We start from the raw sequence: 18609 nt of genomic DNA on the forward strand, positions 1-18609 counted from the left end.
GCCTTGGTCAGGGAGGTGACCAAGAACCCGATGGTCACTCAGACAGAGCTTCGGAGTTCCTCTGTGGAGATGGGAGAACCTTCCAGAAGGACAACCATCTCTGCAGCACGCAACCAATCAGGCCTTTAGTCCTGAAGGACTCTCAGACCATGACAAACAAGATTCTCTGGTCTGAAGAAACCAAGATGGAACTCTTTGGCCTGAATGTCAAGTGTCACATCTGGAGCAACCAGACACTGCTCATCACCTGGCCAATACCGTCCCAACGGTGAGGCATGGTGGTGGCGGCATCATGCTGTGAGAAAGTTTTTCAGGGGCAGGGACTGGGAGGCTAGTCAGCATCGAGGGAAAGATGAATGGAGCAAAGTACAGAGAGATCCTTGAAAACCTGTTCCAGACTAGGCCATAGGTTCACCTTCCAACAAGACAATGACCCTAAGCACATAGCCAAGACACCGCAGGAGTGGCTTTGGGACAAGTCTCTGAATGTCTATGAGTGGCCCAGCCAAAGCCTGGACTTGAACCCGATCAAACATCTCTGAAGAGACCTGAAAATACCTGTGCAGCGATGTTCCCCATAAGCGCAACAATTTTCAAAGATTTAGCATCTGGTATGACGACCCAACATCTCAACCATGCTCAATGGGTGGGTATGTTTGAGTATGCAGGCCATGGAAGAACAGGGACATTTTCAGCTTCCAGGATTGTGTACAGATCCTTGTGACATGGGCCCATGCATTATCATGCTGAAACATGAGGTGATGGCGGCAGATGAATGGCACGACAATGGGCCTCTGGATATTGTCACGGTACCAACATTTTTGAGAAATAAGCTTTTTGTGCATATGCAACATTTCTAGGGTCTTTTATTTCAACTCGTGAAACATGGGATCAACACTTTGCGTTTTATATTTTTGTTCAAGCTCTGGTCTTGTCTGTCTTGATTACTGTCCGGTGATATGGTCAGGTTGCAGCAAAGAACAGACCAAGCAAGGTTGCAGCTGGCTTTAAACATGCATATGTTGTTGATATTTGTTTTTTTCTGGTTGAAGAGCGATTGATGACTTCTCTCCTAGTGTTTTTTAAAAATAAATATTTGTTTAGAAAAGTCCTAACCACTTGTATGATCTATTTGCATACACTTCAGATAGTGGGATATGTCTATGGGTTAGAGTCGGGGGATATGTCTATGGGTTTCTTCATGGGACTCAAACCAAAGAAAACGGATTAAATGCTTCGATCAGTTATAGCGCAATATCATCACGGAATGCTCTGCCACCAGGAGGTTGCTCAGGCAAAAAGAAATGTCAAAATAATACATCTCTCCAAAGCACATTTAAATTCTATGCTACTTCTCACAGTATTTGTTAACAAAATCTGAAAATGATCTGGATACATTCAGTAACATAAGAATATTCATTGACATTTTGGAGTAGGTGCAAGATAATAAACTATTAAGGGTTGAGTTAGAGGTTTAACTGGTCTCGCTAAGTTTCCACGCATCTCTCCAAGCTATGCACAGTTCCTATGTAATTTCAATGCACTTTAACTGAAAGAGCCTTCAACTATAAGGTGCTTTTTTTTGAGCTCTCCCAGCTTTGAGATTGAGGAACTGAAGCAAGATCTCTTGCAGTTGTTTGTTTGGAACACAGCCATGCGTCCCCACCGTCACACAATCAATGTTTTACACAATCCAAAAAGGTCCATTAAAAATTGCAATCTGGGTCAGGTTGGCATCATTTGAAAGCTTATTCTGTTGCCAACATGGTTCATTAAGTTTTATAAAATATGATCTTCCAGTGTTAGGCTTTCAAAAGGCACTAAAGACAAACAGATTGTAATTTTGGAGTCATGAGTGCATTCATGTGTGTGCTCCACACCTAATTTTCTTCCACAATACGACAAACGGGCTTGTTGTGTTCAGGACAACCCAGGGTATAACGCATGTCACCCTGTAACTGTGGAACAAACACAGGCTCGTTGTGTTCAGGACAACCCAGGGTATAACGCATGTCACCCTGTAACTGTGGAACAAACACAGGCTCGTTGTGTTCAGGACAACCCAGGGTATAACGCATGTCACCCTGTAACTGTGGCAGGCTCGTTGTGTTCAGGACAACCCAGGGTATAACGCATGTCACCCTGTAACTGTGGAACAAACACAGGCTCGTTGTGTTCAGGACAACCCAGGGTATAACGCATGTCACCCTGTAACTGTGGAACAAACACAGGCTCGTTGTGTTCAGGACAACCCAGGGTATAACGCATGTCACCCTGTAACTGTGGAACAAACACAGGCTCGTTGTGTTCAGGACAACCCAGGGTATAACGCATGTCATCCCGTAACTGTGGATCAAACATAGCGATCATAAACGTTGACACTGTAAATTCCATGAGTTTGTGCACATTTGGACTGTTTTTTATTATAATCCTCAACGTCTCATCTTTCAGAACACGTCGACTCCTCGTTTTGCAGCATTTCCCTTCACTCAGACAATAACAAATGTGCAAATGTAGCCCAATTAGCAGGAGGGACGGGGTCATATTCTTGTCGCAGGGAGTGCTCAAGTTTGTAGCGGCTATCAGTCAAACACCCATCCAACGCTGTGAACCTGAGCTCTGACATCATGTTACTGTAACAGTCACTGGGTTCCAATGTAGGTGCTTAATGAAAACATCTGCCAATTTTAAACCCATAATTAGGGATGAATGGCTGTGAGTGGAAAGGGCTGTGTGTGTGTGTGTCTTGTGAGTGTGTGTATAGAGTCAGTGCAGATAGTCAGGGTAACCATTGATTATTTAGCCGTCCTTATGGTTTGGTGGGTAGAAGCTGTCTCGGAGCTTGTTTGTCTGTCCGAGAACCGATTCTCTGGTACTGTTTGCTGGACGGTAGGAGAGTGAACAGTCTGGCTTGGGTGGCTGATATCTTTGTCCATTTTTCGTGCCTTCCTCTGACACTGCCTAATATAGAGGTCCAGGATGGCAGAGAGCTCCGCCTCAGTGATTTACTGGGCTGTCCACCCTGGAGGTCGACCGATTATGATTTTTCATCGCCGATACTGATTATTGGAGGACCAAAAAAGCCGATATCAGTAGTTAACTTAATCGGACAATTTTTTTTGTATTTTTTTGTTGTAAATAATGACAATTACAACAATACTGAATGAACACTTATTTTAACTTAATATAATACATCAATACATGTAGCCTCAAATAATGAAACATGTTCAATTTGGTTTAAATAATGCAAAAACAAAGTGTTGGAGAAGAAAGTAAAAGTGCAATATGTGCTATGTAAGAAAGCTAACGTTTCAGTTCTTTGCTCAGAACATGAGAACATGTTAAAAGGAACCACCAGCTTTCATGAGTCTTCAATATTCCCAGGTAAGAAGTTTTAGGTTGTAGTTATTATAGGACTATTTCCCTCTATACCATTTGTATTTCATTAACCTTTGAATATTGGATGTTCTTATAGGCACTTTAGTATTGCAAGTGTAACAGTATAGATTCCGTCCCTCTCCTCGCTCGAACCAGCAACACAACGACAACAGCCACCATCGAAGCAGCGTTAACCATGAAGAGCAAGGGGAACAACTACTAGAAGGATCAGAGCGAGTGACGTTTGAAACGCTATTAGCGCGCGCTAACTAGCTAGCCATTTCACTTCGGTTACACCAGCCTCATCTCGGGAGTTGATAGGCTTGAAGTCCCAAACAGCGCAATGCTTGACGCACAACGAAGAGCTGCTGGCAAAGCGCACGAAAGTGCTGTTTGAATGAATGTTTACGCGCCTGCTTCTGCCTACCACTGCTCAGTCAGATACTTGGATACTTGTATGTTTGTATGCTCAGTCAGATTATATGCAAAGCAGGACACGCTAGATGATATCTAGTAATAACTACACATGGTTGACGATAACTAGTGGTTATGATTGATTGTTTTTTATAAGATAAGTTTAATGCTAGCTAGCAACTTACCTTGGCTTACTGCATTCGCGTAACAGGATGTCTCCTTGTGGAGTGCAACAAGAGAGAGGCAGGTCGTTATTGCGTTGGACTAGTAAACTGTAAGTTTGCAAGATTGGATCCCCCGAGCGGACAAGGTGAAAATCTGTCGTTCTTCCCCTGAACAAGACAGTTATTAACCCACCGTTCCTAGGCAGTCATTGAAAATAAGAATGTGTTCTTAACTGACTTGCCTTGTTAAATAAAGGTATTCAAAAAAATCTGCAAATCGGCGCCCAAAAATACCGATTTCCGATTGTTATGAAACTTGAAATCGGCCCAAATTAATTGGCCATTCCGATTAATCGGGCGACCTCTAGTCCACACCACTCTAGCGCTTTGCGGTCGAGGGTGATGCAGCCAGTCAAGATGCTCTCTATGGTGCAGCTGTAGAACATCCGAGGGCCCATGTCAAATCTTTTCAGCCTCCTGAGGTGGAAGAGGTGCTGTTGTGACCTCTTCAAGACTGTGGGGTGTGTGTGGACCATGTTAAGAACTTAGTGATGTGGATGCCATGAACACATCCAATATTACTCCTATAGTTCAGCTTCCTCAACTTGCTCAATTGTCACACCCTTTATACACCACTCCAGTTGAGGTTTAGGTCTTGGAGAATGTTATGAACGAAATACAATATGTTTAGATGTACTTAAGACCAGTTTGTTAATTACCCATTCTGATACAGACAAACTCCTTGTAATAAGAGTCTGTGAGCTCACTGGCTTTGGGTGTTGACATGTAGAGTGTGGAATCATCAGCATACATAGTAATTCTAGCTTCTTGTAAGGCAAGTTACTCTTTATTTTTTTACAAATAATTTGCAATGGCCCAAGGCAACTGCCCTGCGGGACACCACACTGACGTTAGAGAAGCTTCCAAGTTCAATTAAATAAGTAACTTTCCAACCATGTGAACGCAGGTGATGTAAAGCCATAACAAGTTACTTTTTACAAATTATGATCAATAACATCAGTCATCTGAGTCAGTGCAGTACAAGTTCAGTGCCCTTCTCTATATGCATGCTGAATCAGTAGTTAACTTGTTCAAACACAATTATCTCCATCAGTTTACTAAGAACAGGCTGTTAACTGATTGGGTGGTAGTTAGAGCCAGCAAAGGGTGCTTTACTATTTTTATGCAGTGGAATTACTTTAGCTGTGAACACACTCCTTTTAGGGTTTGGTTAAACATATAGCCACCAAGTGCAGCCTTTGGAGAGAATGGGGGAAAGACTGAATTAGGCCTCTGTGTCTAAACCTCCTCAGTCTAGAGATGTTTAGTGGTTCTGAACTGTGTTCAAAGTTCACTGCGGTCACCAACTAGTTTCCTTAGGGGTCCATTCTATTTAGTTTGTACTAGTTGGCTGTGGGTTCGTCTTGCAATCTTCTCTATACCTTTACGTTACGTCATTTAGCAGACACTCTTATCCAGAGCGACTTACAGAAGCAATTAGGGTGAAGTGCCTTGCTCAAGGACCACTCTGGGATTTGGACCAGCGACCTTTCAGTTACTGGCCCAGCACTCTTAACCACTAGGCTACCTGGCACCCTATACAGAGTTCTCTTCCGTTAGGAAGTCTGTTGTAGCCACTAGCCAGCTCTTAGTTTCTGTTAGTTTAGTTAGCTGTATAGTAGCAGTATAGAAATGTAGGCTGTTTACTCAATGAAAGGGTTTGGTCCATTTGTATGCTCCATGAAAGGTGTCGAATCGATACAATAATATGCTTTATAGAAGCCACTGAACAGGCACTGATCAGACATTGTGTGAATGGATCCACCAGGTCCACAAACGGTGCTCTGTTTATTTTTTATAAAGTTACAAACGGGATTAGCTTGGCTGTAGAATGTTGTGGTCCATTCCATGCACTGCTGTGTTCCATGGTTGTCATGGCAGCGGTTTGGTGAGTGATGGACAGAAGCAGCTGAGCGAGGGCAGGAGGGAGAGAGAGCACAGGAAGATCTATGATTCCCCTGGTGGCCCTTTTTCTGGTGTGTTTGTGTGTGTTCAATTCAAACAACTTTTATTTTCTGGGAGTGTGTTTCATATGTGGTAATGAATGGCACATACAAAATACATAACACAAATATGTAGGGTACAGTATAAAGGATAAGCAGCATTCTGTGCAGTGTGTGTGTGTGTGTCTGCGGGCACATCAAAACTTTAGATTTAAGGAGTTTGATGGATTTGAATGGGAGAGCTCTATATGAGTTGCCTGCTGGGTCCCATAATTACTGTGTCATCTGAGTACTTAATGAACATCATCTCTGGGTCTGAGCTCCTACAGCCCTCTGTGTACAGGGTGAATAAAACAGGCCAGATGACACAGCCTTGCGGTGATCCTGTACAGGTGGTTCTGGAAGAGCTGCAGTGACCATTGAATCTGACCAGCCGTTCTCTATTTGTCAGGAAGGAGACGACCCAGAAAATCAAATGTGGAATGACATTCATGTTCTGGAACTTTTGAACCATTAAGTGAGGCTGGACTGTATCAAAGGCACTAGATAAATCAGGATGGTACCATCCTGATGTATGTCTTGGGCTTCTCCAGGTGGTTGTGGGCACGGTGCAGTAGGGACAGAACTGCATCATCAACACCCCTGTGCCGCTTGTAAGCAAACTGGAGAGGGTCGTATAACAGCATACCTCCTTTTGTAGAATCAGCCTTTCATCATCCTTCTTCATCACTAGATGTTGAAGCTACAGGGCTGTAGTCATTGTTGCAGGAGAGGTTGCTCTTTTTAGTTACTGGGCATATGGTGGACGATTTCCATATTGCTGAGATGGAGTCTTCTGCCAGAGAGCGAGGAAAAGCTCACAGAAAACACTTGACAGTTGATATGGTAACCCTTTAGTAGGAGACCACTAATGTTGTCTGGCCCAGGGACTTATGGTAACCCTTTAGTAGGAGACCACTAATGTTGTCTGGCCCAGGGGTTTATGGTAACCCTTTCGTAGGAGACCACTAATGCTGTCTGGCCCAGGGGCTTATGGTAACCCTTTAGCAGGAGACTACTAATGTTGTCTGGCCCAGGGGCTTATGGTAACCCTTTAGTAGGAGACCACTAATGTTGTCTGGCCCAGGGACTTATGGTAACCCTTTAGTAGGAGACCACTAATGTTGTCTGGCCCAGGGACTTATGGTAACCCTTTAGTAGGAGACCACTAATGTTGTCTGGCCCAGGGACTATGGTAACCCTTTAGTAGGAGACCACTAATGTTGTCTGGCCCAGGGACTATGGTAACCCTTTAGTAGGAGACCACTAATGTTGTCTGGCCCAGGGGCTATGGTAACCCTTTAGTAGGAGAACACTAATGTTGTCTGGCCCAGGGACTTATGGTAACCCTTTAGTAGGAGACCACTAATGTTGTCTGGCCCAGGGGCTTATGGTAACCCTTTAGTAGGAGACCACTAATGTTGTCTGGCCCAGGGGTTTATGGTAACCCTTTAGTAGGAGACCACTAATGTTGTCTGGCCCAGGGACTATGGTAACCCTTTAGTAGGAGACCACTAATGTTGTCTGGCCCAGGGGCTATGGTAACCCTTTAGTAGGAGAACACTAATGTTGTCTGGCCCAGGGACTTATGGTAACCCTTTAGTAGGAGACCACTAATGTTGTCTGGCCCAGGGGCTTATGGTAACCCTTTAGTAGGAGACCACTAATGTTGTCTGGCCCAGGGGTTTATGGTAACCCTTTCGTAGGAGACCACTAATGCTGTCTGGCCCAGGGACTTATGGTAACCCTTTAGCAGGAGACTACTAATGTTGTCTGGCCCAGGGGTTTATGGTAACCCTTTAGTAGGAGACCACTAATGTTGTCTGGCCCAGGGACTATGGTAACCCTTTAGTAGGAGACCACTAATGTTGTCTGGCCCAGGGGATTTCTTTTCATTGGTCCTTTTTTTAAACCTTTATTTAACTAGGCAAGTCAATTAAGAACAAATTCCTATTTACAATGACGGCCGAACCCGGATGACGCTGGGCCATTCGTGCACGGCCCTATGGCACTCCCAATCACGTCCGGATGTGATGCAACCTGGATTCGAACCAGGGACTACGGTGACGCCTCTTGCACTGAGATGTAGTGCCTTCGACCGCTGCTCCACTAAATACAGATTCCACATCTGATTTGCAGTTCAGCATTTGTTACAGTGTGGGACATGTTAGATAGGTCAGATCATCTCCTTCCTTTCCATTGCAAAGTCATGTTGGTCAAATCTACAATAAAAACGGTTGATCATCAACCTCTCTGTCGATGAAACTCTTCACCTCACGCAATCATTACCCTGACAGCACTTGAATATGAGCAGCACTCGTGTGTGTCTGTGTGTGTGTGTGTGTGCGCGCGCTAGAAAAGCACAACAGAGTGCATGTGTTGGTCAAGTGTTGTGAAAGCCACTCTTGTCTGTGGTCCCCCTCCTCCCTCCAGCCACAACAACCCTCTCTCTGTCCCCCTGCCCTAGCTGTGGTTTGGAGGACATGGGCCACTGACCACCAGGAAACACACACTATCTTACACACAATCATGAAGAGATGGTTGAGAGGATCAGGGGCCTACATGGAAGCTGAAGATAGAGCAGCGATTTAGGGAGAAAGCAGACAGAGGGGAGGAGAGGAGGATGGAGAGAGAGAAAGCAAACTGGGGGAGGAGGATGAAGGAGGAGAGGAACAGAGGTCTTTCTGTCAGTGGAGTTCCGCTCCCTTGTCACTCAGCAAATGGAAGCTCCCCACAGTGTATGCTAAAACGACAGATAAGTCTCACACACACACACTAGGCCCTCTGTGCCACTCTGCACAGAGCTGTGTGTTGTTGTTTTTCAGGCTGTAAGGTTTTTGAAATGGGTGAACACACTCACCTGCTGTTTAGATTCACACCAGATACAGATTGCACACACTCCTATCTGTCTCTGTTATTTCTTTCTCTCTCGGATCACATCTTTGGCCGTGGCCCCAGCTCAGCATTTCTCAGGAGTGTCACAGTGACGGCGTGATAATTACGTTGCCTGGGTGTTGTTTGGAGCCTTTTATGATAACGGGCTTTTACTAGTTGTCTGAGAACACACAACAACAGAATGATGCTCTGCTCCCAGCTGTCACTTCGTGTCATATGATTGTAGTGAAACTAAAGTGTGTGTGTTTGACGGACTGATTTAAAGTCAGCCTGTGAAATCTCTTTCTGTCTTCGGTTTTTGTCTCTCACTGTCATACGCTTCATTTTCCTACTCATGGAGAGAAAGGAGTTGCCTAGTTGTGTGTCTCTTGTGTGTGTTCGTTCATATGGTATGTAGGCTAGTAGCCCCACTAGGCCATGCTGAAGCCAGGGGGTCAGAGTATTAAGTCTGTCCCACACAGGGCTCTTTACACGTGGTAGAACACCAGATGCTGTCAGCACATCCCAGTGCCCTTGGAAAGAATGGACAGACAGACAGGACCTAAGGAAAGACCCAGCTAGAGTAGAAAGTAAAACCTTTTTTAAAATTTTTATTATGCAATAAAATAGCACTTTTTTGAAGACTGAGTACTGTCCTGTCTCCTGCAGCCAGTCTGTAGAACAGCCAGTCTGCTGTGTGTTATGGTGTTGTTGGCTGTGTTTCAGCCCCTGAGGACTGTGGGTACCGAGGGCAGCAGCCATGTCCGGCTCCTATGATGACTCCATGGTCGACATCTCCAGTGACAGCTTCTGGGAGGTCAGACAGTAGACAACATACAGTATAACACATACAATTAACAAACATACGTCATTGTTTGATACGCACACACCCTCTCACCTGCCCCCATAACTCCAAGTATCTCCCTCTTCCTCTCTCTCTCCCTTCCTCTCTCTCTCCCAGGTGGGGAACTACAAGCGGGCAGTGAGGCGGGTGGACGATGGCAGTCGCTTGTGTAACGACCTGATGAACTGTCTCCATGAGCGGGCGCGCATCGAGAAGTCCTACGCACAGCAGCTCACAGAGTGGTCCAAACGCTGGAGACAGCTTATAGAGAAAGGTAGGCGCAAACACACACACACTTCAGTGGTCCAAACACTGAAGACAGGTGTGTTTGTGGTCCACTCCTTCACCCCTCTGTTCCCGTCACCCCTCTGGACTTTCAGTTCCGCACTGTCCATCACCTTAAGCATGTGTGTTATTATCTCATCATGTGCACCCCCAGGCCCTCAGTATGGGACCCTGGAGCGGGCGTGGGGTGCCCTGTGCACGGAGGCGGAGAAGGTGAGCGAGCTCCACATGGAGGTGAAGGCGGCGCTGATGGGGGAGGACTGTGAGAAGCTCAAGGTGTGGCAGAGGGACTACTACCACAAACAGATGATCGGAGGCTTCAAGCAGACCAAGGAGGCTGACGACGGCTTCCGCAAGGCCCAGAAACCCTGGGCCAAGAAACTGAAAGAGGTTGGGGAGTCCTACAGACACGCACGCACGCGCAGACAATACGCACGCGCAGACAATACGCACGCGCAGACAATACGCACGCGCAGACAATACGCACGCGCAGACAATACGCACGCGCAGACAATGCGCACGCGCAGACAATGCGCACGCGCAGACAATGCGCACGCGCAGACAATGCGCACGCGCAGACAATACGCACGCGCAGACAATACGCACGCGACAATGCGCACGCGCAGACAATACGCACGCGCAGACAATACGCACGCGCAGACATTTAAGTCATTTGGCAGACGCTCTTATCCAGAGCGACTTACAAATTGGTGAATTCACCTTATGACATCCAGTGGAACAGCAACTTTACAATAGTGCATCTAAATCATTTGGGGGGGGGGGTGAGAAGGATTACTTTATCCTATCCTAGGTATTCCTTAAAGAGGTGGGGTTTCAGGTGTCTCCGGAAGGTGGTGATTGACTCCGCTGTCCTGGCGTCGTGAGGGAGTTTGTTCCACCATTGGGGGGCCAGAGCAGCGAACAGTTTTGACTGGGCTGAGCGGGAACTGTACATCCTCAGTGGTAGGGAGGCGAGCAGGCCAGAGGTGGATGAACGCAGTGCCCTTGTTTGGGCGTAGGGCCTGATCAGAGCCTGGAGGTACTGTGGTGCCGTTCCCCTCACAGCTCCGTAGGCAAGCACCATGGTCTTGTAGCGGATGCGAGCTTCAACTGGAAGCCAGTGGAGAGAGCGGAGGAGCGGGGTGACGTGAGAGAACTTGGGAAGGTTGAACACCAGACGGGCTGCGGCGTTCTGGATGAGTTGTAGGGGTTTAATGGCACAGGCAGGGAGCCCAGCCAACAGCGAGTTGCAGTAATCCAGACGGGAGATGACAAGTGCCTGGATTAGGACCTGCGCCGCTTCCTGTGTGAGGCAGGGTCGTACTCTGCGGATGTTGTAGAGCATGAACCTACAGGAACGGGCCACCGCCTTGATGTTAGTTGAGAACGACAGGGTGTTGTCCAGGATCACGCCAAGGTTCTTAGCGCTCTGGGAGGAAGACACAATGGAGTTGTCAACCGTGATGGCGAGATCATGGAACGGGCAGTCCTTCCCCGGGAGGAAGAGCAGCTCCGTCTTGCCGAGGTTCAGCTTGAGGTGGTGATCCGTCATCCACACTGATATGTCTGCCAGACATGCAGAGATGCGATTCGCCACCTGGTCATCAGAAGGGGGAAAGGAGAAGATTAATTGTGTGTCGTCTGCATAGCAATGATAGGAGAGACCATGTGAGGTTATGACAGAGCCAAGTGACTTGGTGTATAGCGAGAATAGGAGAGGGCCTAGAACAGAGCCCTGGGGGACACCAGTGGTGAGAGCGCGTGGCGAGGAGACAGATTCTCGCCACGCCACCTGGTAGGAGCGACCTGTCAGGTAGGACGCAATCCAAGCGTGGGCCGCGCCGGAGATGCCCAACTCGGAGAGGGTGGAGAGGAGGATCTGATGGTTCACAGTATCGAAGGCAGCCGATAGGTCTAGAAGGATGAGAGCAGAGGAGAGAGAGTTAGCTTTAGCAGTGCGGAGCGCCTCTGCGATACAGAGAAGAGCAGTCTCAGTTGAATGACTAGTCTTGAAACCTGACTGATTTGGATCAAGAAGGTCATTCTGAGAGAGATAGCGGGAGAGCTGGCCAAGGACGGCACGTTCAAGAGTTTTGGAGAGAAAAGAAAGAAGGGATACTGGTCTGTAGTTGTTGACATCGGAGGGATCGAGTGTAGGTTTTTTCAGAAGGGGTGCAACTCTCGCTCTCTTGAAGACGGAAGGGACGTAGCCAGCGGTCAGGGATGAGTTGATGAGCGGGGTGAGGTAAGGGAGAAGGTCTCCGGAAATGGTCTGGAGAAGAGAGGAGGGGATAGGGTCAAGCGGGCAGGTTGTTGGGCGGCCGGCCGTCACAAGAAGCGAGATTTCATCTGGAGAGAGAGGGGAGAAAGAGGTCAGAGCACAGGGTAGGGCAGTGTGAGCAGAACCAGCGGTGTCGTTTGACTTAGCAAACGAGGATCGGATGTCGTCGACCTTCTTTTCAAAATGGTTGACGAAGTCATCTGCAGAGAGGGAGGTGGGGGGGGAGGGGGAGGAGGTTTCAAGAGGGAGGAGAAGGTGGCAAAGAGCTTCCTAGGGTTAGAGGCAGATGCTTGGAATTTAGAGTGGTAGAAAGTGGCTTTAGCAGCAGAGACAGAGGAGGAAAATGTAGAGAGGAGGGAGTGAAAGGATGCCAGGTCCGCAGGGAGGCGAGTTTTCCTCCATTTCCGCTCGGCTGCCCGGAGCCCTGTTCTGTGAGCTCGCAATGAGTCGTCGAGCCACGGAGCGGGAGGGGAGGACCGAGCCGGCCTGGAGGATAGGGGACATAGAGAGTCAAAGGATGCAGAAAGGGAAGAGAGGAGGGTTGAGGAGGCAGAATCAGGAGATAGGTTGGAGAAGGTTTGAGCAGAGGGAAGAGATGATAGGATGGAAGAGGAGAGAGTAGCGGGGAGAGAGAGCGAAGGTTGGGACGGCGCGATACCATCCGAGTAGGGGCAGTGTGGGAAGTGTTGGATGAGAGCGAGAGGGAAAAGGATACAAGGTAGTGGTCGGAGACTTGGAGGGGAGTTGCAATGAGGTTAGTGGAAGAACAGCATCTAGTAAAGATGAGGTCGAGCGTATTGCCTGCCTTGTGAGTAGGGGGAAGGTGAGAGGGTGAGGTCAAAAGAGGAGAGGAGTGGAAAGAAGGAGGCAGAGAGGAATGAGTCAAAGGTAGACGTGGGGAGGTTAAAGTCGCCCAGGACTGTGAGAGGTGAGCCGTCCTCAGGAAAGGAGCTTATCAAGGCATCAAGCTCATTGATGAACTCTCCGAGGGAACCTGGAGGGCGATAAATGATAAGGATGTTAAGCTTGAAAGGGCTGGTAACTGTGACAGCATGGAATTCAAAGGAGGCGATAGACAGATGGGTAAGGGGAGAAAGAGAGAATGACCACTTGGGAGAGATGAGGATCCCGGTGCCACCACCCCGCTGACCAGAAGCTCTCGGGGTGTGCGAGAACACGTGGGCGGACGAAGAGAGAGCAGTAGGAGTAGCAGTGTTATCTGTGGTGATCCATGTTTCCGTCAGTGCCAAGAAGTCGAGGGACTGGAGGGAGGCATAGGCTGAGATGAACTCTGCCTTGTTGGCCGCAGATCGGCAGTTCCAGAGGCTACCGGAGACCTGGAACTCCACGTGGGTCGTGCGCGCTGGGACCACCAGATTAGGGTGGCCGCGGCCACGCGGTGTGGAGCGTTTGTATGGTCTGTGCAGAGAGGAGAGAACAGGGATAGATAGACACATAGTTGACAGGCTACAGAAGAGGCTACGCTAATGCAAAGGAGATTGGAATGACAAGTGGACTACACGTCTCGAATGTTCAGAAAGTTAAGCTTACGTAGCAAGAATCATATTGACTAAAATGATTGAAATGATACAGTACTGCTGGAGTAGGCTAGCTGGCAGTGGCTGCATTGTTGACTTTGTAGGCTAGCTGGCAGTGGCTGCGTTGTTGACACTACACTAATCAAGTCGTTCCGTCGAGTGTAATAGTTTCTACAGTGCTACAGTGCTGCTATTCGTTACGTTAAAAGAACGACAATAGCTGGCTAGCTAACCTAGAAAATCGCTCTAGACTACACAATTGTCTTAGATACAAAGACGGCTATGTAGCTAGCTAGCTACGATCAAACAAATCAAATCGTTGTACTGTAATGAAGTGAAATGAAAATGTGATACTACCTGTGGAGCGAAGCGGAATGTTGACCGGGTAGTTGAAGTTCTATTCGGTAGACGTTGGCTAGCTGTTGGCTAGCTAGCTAGCAGTATCTCCTACGTTAAGGACGACAAATAGCTGGCTAGCTAACCTCGGTAAATTAAGATAATCACTCTAAGTCTACACACTCTAAACTACACAATTATCTTGGATACGAAGACAGCAAAGACAACTATGTAGCTAGCTAACACTACACTAATCGAGTCGTAGAGTTGAGTGTAATAGTTTCTACAGTGCTAGTAGACGGTAGACGTTAGCTAGCTGCTGGGCAGATAGCAGTGTAGACTACGTTAGGACGACGAAATACGATAATTACGCAATTATCTTTGATACAAAGACGGCTATGTAGCTAGCTAAGAAGAAATTGCTAAGATTAGACAAATCAAACTGTTGTTCCCTATAATAGACTCCCTATAATACTGTAACTAGGCTCCCTATAATACTGTAACTAGGCTCCCTATAATACTGTAACTAGGCTCCCTATAATACTGTAACTAGGTTCCCTATAATACTGTAACTAGGTTCCCTATAATACTGTAACTAGGTTCCCTATAATACTGTAACTAGGGTTCCTATAATACTGTAACTAGGTTCCCTATAATACTGTAACTAGGTTCCCTATAATACTGTAACTGTAGGGTCTCTATACTACTGTAACTAGGCTCCCTATAATACTGTAACTAGGCTCCCTATAATACTGTAACTAGGGTCTCTATAATACTGTAACTAGGTTCCCTATAATACTGTAACTAGGTTCCCTATAATACTGTAACTAGGTTCCCTATAATACTGTAACTAGGTTCCCTATAATACTGTAACTGTAGGGTCTCTATACTACTGTAACTAGGCTCCCTATAATACTGTAACTAGGGTCTATATAATACTGTAACTAGGCTCCCTATAATACTGTAACTAGGGTCTCCATACTACTGTAGCTAGGTTCCCTATAATACTGTAACTAGGGTCTCTATACTACTGTAACTAGGTTCCCTATAATACTGTAACTAGGTTCCCTATAATACTGTAACTAGGTTCCCTATAATACTGTAACTGTAGGGTCTCTATACTACTGTAACTAGGTTCCCTATAATACTGTAACTAGGCTCCCTATAATACTGTAACTAGGTTCCCTATAATACTGTAACTAGGGTCTATATAATACTGTAACTAGGCTCCCTATAATACTGTAACCAGGGTCTCTATAGTACTGTAACTAGGTTCCCTATAATACTGTAACTAGGCTCCCTATAATACTGTAACTAGGGTCTATATAATACTGTAACTAGGCTCCCTATAATACTGTAACTAGGGTCTCTATACTACTGTAACTAGGTTCCCTATAATACTGTAACTAGGGTCTCTATAATACTGTAACTAGGTTCCCAGACAATACTGTAACTAGGTTCCCTATAATACTGTAACTAGACAATACTGTAACTAGGTTCGCTATAATACTGTAATAGGCCTATAATACTGTAACTAGGCAGATAATACGCAGACAATAGGCTCTATAACGCACGTAACTAGGTCTATATAATACTGTAACTAATCCCTATATACACGTAACGTTCAGATAATACTGTAACTATGCTATACACTGCAACTAGTTCCAGTCTATATAATACTGTAACTAGGCTCCCTATAATACTGTAACTAGGTTCCCTATAATACTGTAACTAATGCCTATAATACTGTAACTGGTTCCCTATAATACTGTAACTAGGGTCCCTATAATACTGTAACTAGGTCCCTATAATACTGTAACTAGGGCGCTATAATACTGTAACTAGGTTCCCTATAATACTGTAACTAGGGTTCCTATAATACTGTAACTAGGGTCTATATAATACTGTAACTAGGGTTCCTATAATACTGTAACTAGGGTCTATATAATACTGTAACTAGGGTCTATATAATACTGTAACTAGGGTTCCTATAATACAACTAGGGTCTATATAATACTGTAACTAGGTTCCCTATAACAATGTAACTAGGGTCAGACAATACGTAACGCAGGTTCCCAGACAATACGCAGACAATGCGCGCATACACTGCACGCGCAGACAATGCGCAGACACGCGCGCGCAGACAATACGCAGACAATGCGCTGCGCGCAGACGCAGACAATGCGCAGACAATGCGCAGCGCAGACAATACGCAGACAATGCGCACGCGCCGCAGCAGACAATACGCAGACAATGCGCAGACAATGCGCAGACAAGACGCAGACAATGCGCACGCGGGCAGACAATGCGCAGACAATGCGCAGACAAGCGCAGCGCAGACAAGCGCAGACAATGCGCCGCAGCGCAGACAACGCGCAGACATGCGCGCACGCAGCGCAGACAATGCGCAGACAAGCGCAGACAATGCAGACGCAGACAATGCGCCGCGGACGCGAGACAACACGCGCAGACAATGCGCACACGCGCGCGCAGCGCAGACAATACGCAGACAATGCGCACGCACGCGCAGACAATGCGCAGACAATGCGCGCAGCAAGCGCAGACAATGCGCCGCAGCGCGCAGCAGCGCAGACTATCGCGCGCCGCAGCGCAGACAATGCGCACGCAGACGCGCAGACAATGCGACACGCGCGCGCAGACAATGCGCAGACAATGCGCGCAGACAATGCAGACAATGCGCTGCGCCGCAGCGCAGACAATACGCGCAGACAATACGCACGCGCAGACAATGAACAATGCGCGCAGACAACACGCGCGCGCGCAGACAATGCGCAGCACGCACGCCGACAGCGCAGACAATGCGCGACAGCGCCAGACAATGCGCAGACAATGCGACAATGCGCACGCACGCGCAGACAATGCGCAGACAATGCGCCTGCGCACGCACGCGCGACAGACAATACGCACGCACGCGCAGACAACGCGCGGACAATGCGCAGACACGCCGCAGCGCCAGACAATGCGCTGCCGCACGCGCAGACAATGCGCGCAGCGCGCAGACAATGCGCTGCAGACGCGACAATGCGCACGCGCGCGACAATGCGCGCGCAGCGCGCAGACAATGCGCCGACAACGCACGCGCAGACAATGCGCCGCAGCGCAGACAATGCGCGCGCGCGCAGACAATGCGCACAGCGCAGACAATGCCGCAGCGCAGACAATGCGCGCGACAACACGCAGCGCAGACAATGCGCAGCGGCGCAGACAATACGCCTGCGCGCGCAGACAATGCGCACGCGCAGCGCGCAGACAATGCGCGCAGACAATACGCAGCGCAGACAATACACGCCAGCGCAGCCGACCGCGCCAGCGCAGACAATACGCCAGCGCCAGACAATACGCCAGCGCCAGACAATGCGCCAGCGCAGACAATACGCGCAGACAATACGCCAGCGCAGACAATACGCCCAGCGCAGACAATACGCCCGCGCAGACAATACGCAGCGCGCAGACAATACGACATGCGCGCAGACAATACGCGCCACGCGCAGACAACGCGCAGCGCACGCCAGACAATGCGCCAGCGCGCAGACAATACGCCGCGCGCGCAGACAATGCGCGCGCGCAGCGCAGACAATGCGCGCAGCGCGCAGACAATGCGCGCAGCGCAGACAAGACGCCGCGCAGACAATGCGCGCAGCGCGCAGACAATGCGCCGCACGCGCAGACAATACAGCGCCGCAGCGCAGACAATGCGCGCACGCAGCGCCGCAGCGCAGACAATGCGCACGCGCAGCGCAGACAATGCGCGCGCGCAGACAATGCGCCGCAGCGCAGACAATGCGCCGCGCGCAGACAATGCGCACCAGCGCCGCAGCGCAGACAATGCGCCGCAGCGCCGCAGCGCAGACAATGCGCCGCAGCGCAGACAATGCGCGCAGCGCGCCGCGCGCAGACATGCGACGCAGCGCGCAGACAATGCGCCGCAGCGCAGAACAATGCGCCGCAGCGCCAGACAATGCGCGCGCGCAGACAATGCGCACGCGCAACGCGCAGACAATGCGCACGCGCAGCGCAGACAATGCGCACGCGCACGCGCAGACAATGCGCACGCGCAGACAATGCGCACGCGCACGCGCAGACAATGCGCACGCGCACGCGCAGACAATGCGCACGCGCACGCGCAGACAATGCGCACGCGCAGCGCAGACAATGCGCACGCGCAGACAATGCGCACGCGCAGACAATGCGCGCACGCAGACAATGCGCAGACAATGCGCCGCGCGCAGACAATGCGCAGACAATGCGCACGCGCAGACAATGCGCACGCAGCGCAGACAATACGCACGCGCAGACAATGCGCCGCGCAGACAATACGCCACGCGCAGACAATGCGCCGCAGCGCAGACAATGCGCCGCGCGCAGACAATGCGCCGCAGCGCCAGACAATGCGCAGCGCGCGCGCAGACAATGCGCCGCGCGCGCAGACAAT

At 48.8% G+C, this 18609-nt stretch overlaps 1 protein-coding gene across 5 annotated transcripts in view; it reads left to right on the forward strand.

Annotated features, from left to right (window-relative positions):
• Positions 1–18609, forward strand: part of LOC135515065 (protein kinase C and casein kinase substrate in neurons protein 2-like) — a 47191-nt gene that overhangs the window by 7795 nt on the left and 20787 nt on the right. For all 5 annotated transcript variants that reach the window (XM_064938880.1, XM_064938879.1, XM_064938882.1 and 2 more), the window contains exons 2-4: positions 9599–9689; positions 9834–9990; positions 10156–10391. In XM_064938880.1, coding sequence (XP_064794952.1) covers positions 9633–9689; positions 9834–9990; positions 10156–10391 — 450 coding nt within the window. In that variant the 5' untranslated portion in view covers positions 9599–9632. The remainder of the gene's footprint in view (positions 1–9598; positions 9690–9833; positions 9991–10155; positions 10392–18609) is intronic.

This window comes from Oncorhynchus masou, chromosome 26 (assembly GCF_036934945.1).
Source record: "Oncorhynchus masou masou isolate Uvic2021 chromosome 26, UVic_Omas_1.1, whole genome shotgun sequence".
In the NCBI taxonomy this organism is placed as follows: domain Eukaryota; kingdom Metazoa; phylum Chordata; class Actinopteri; order Salmoniformes; family Salmonidae; genus Oncorhynchus; species Oncorhynchus masou.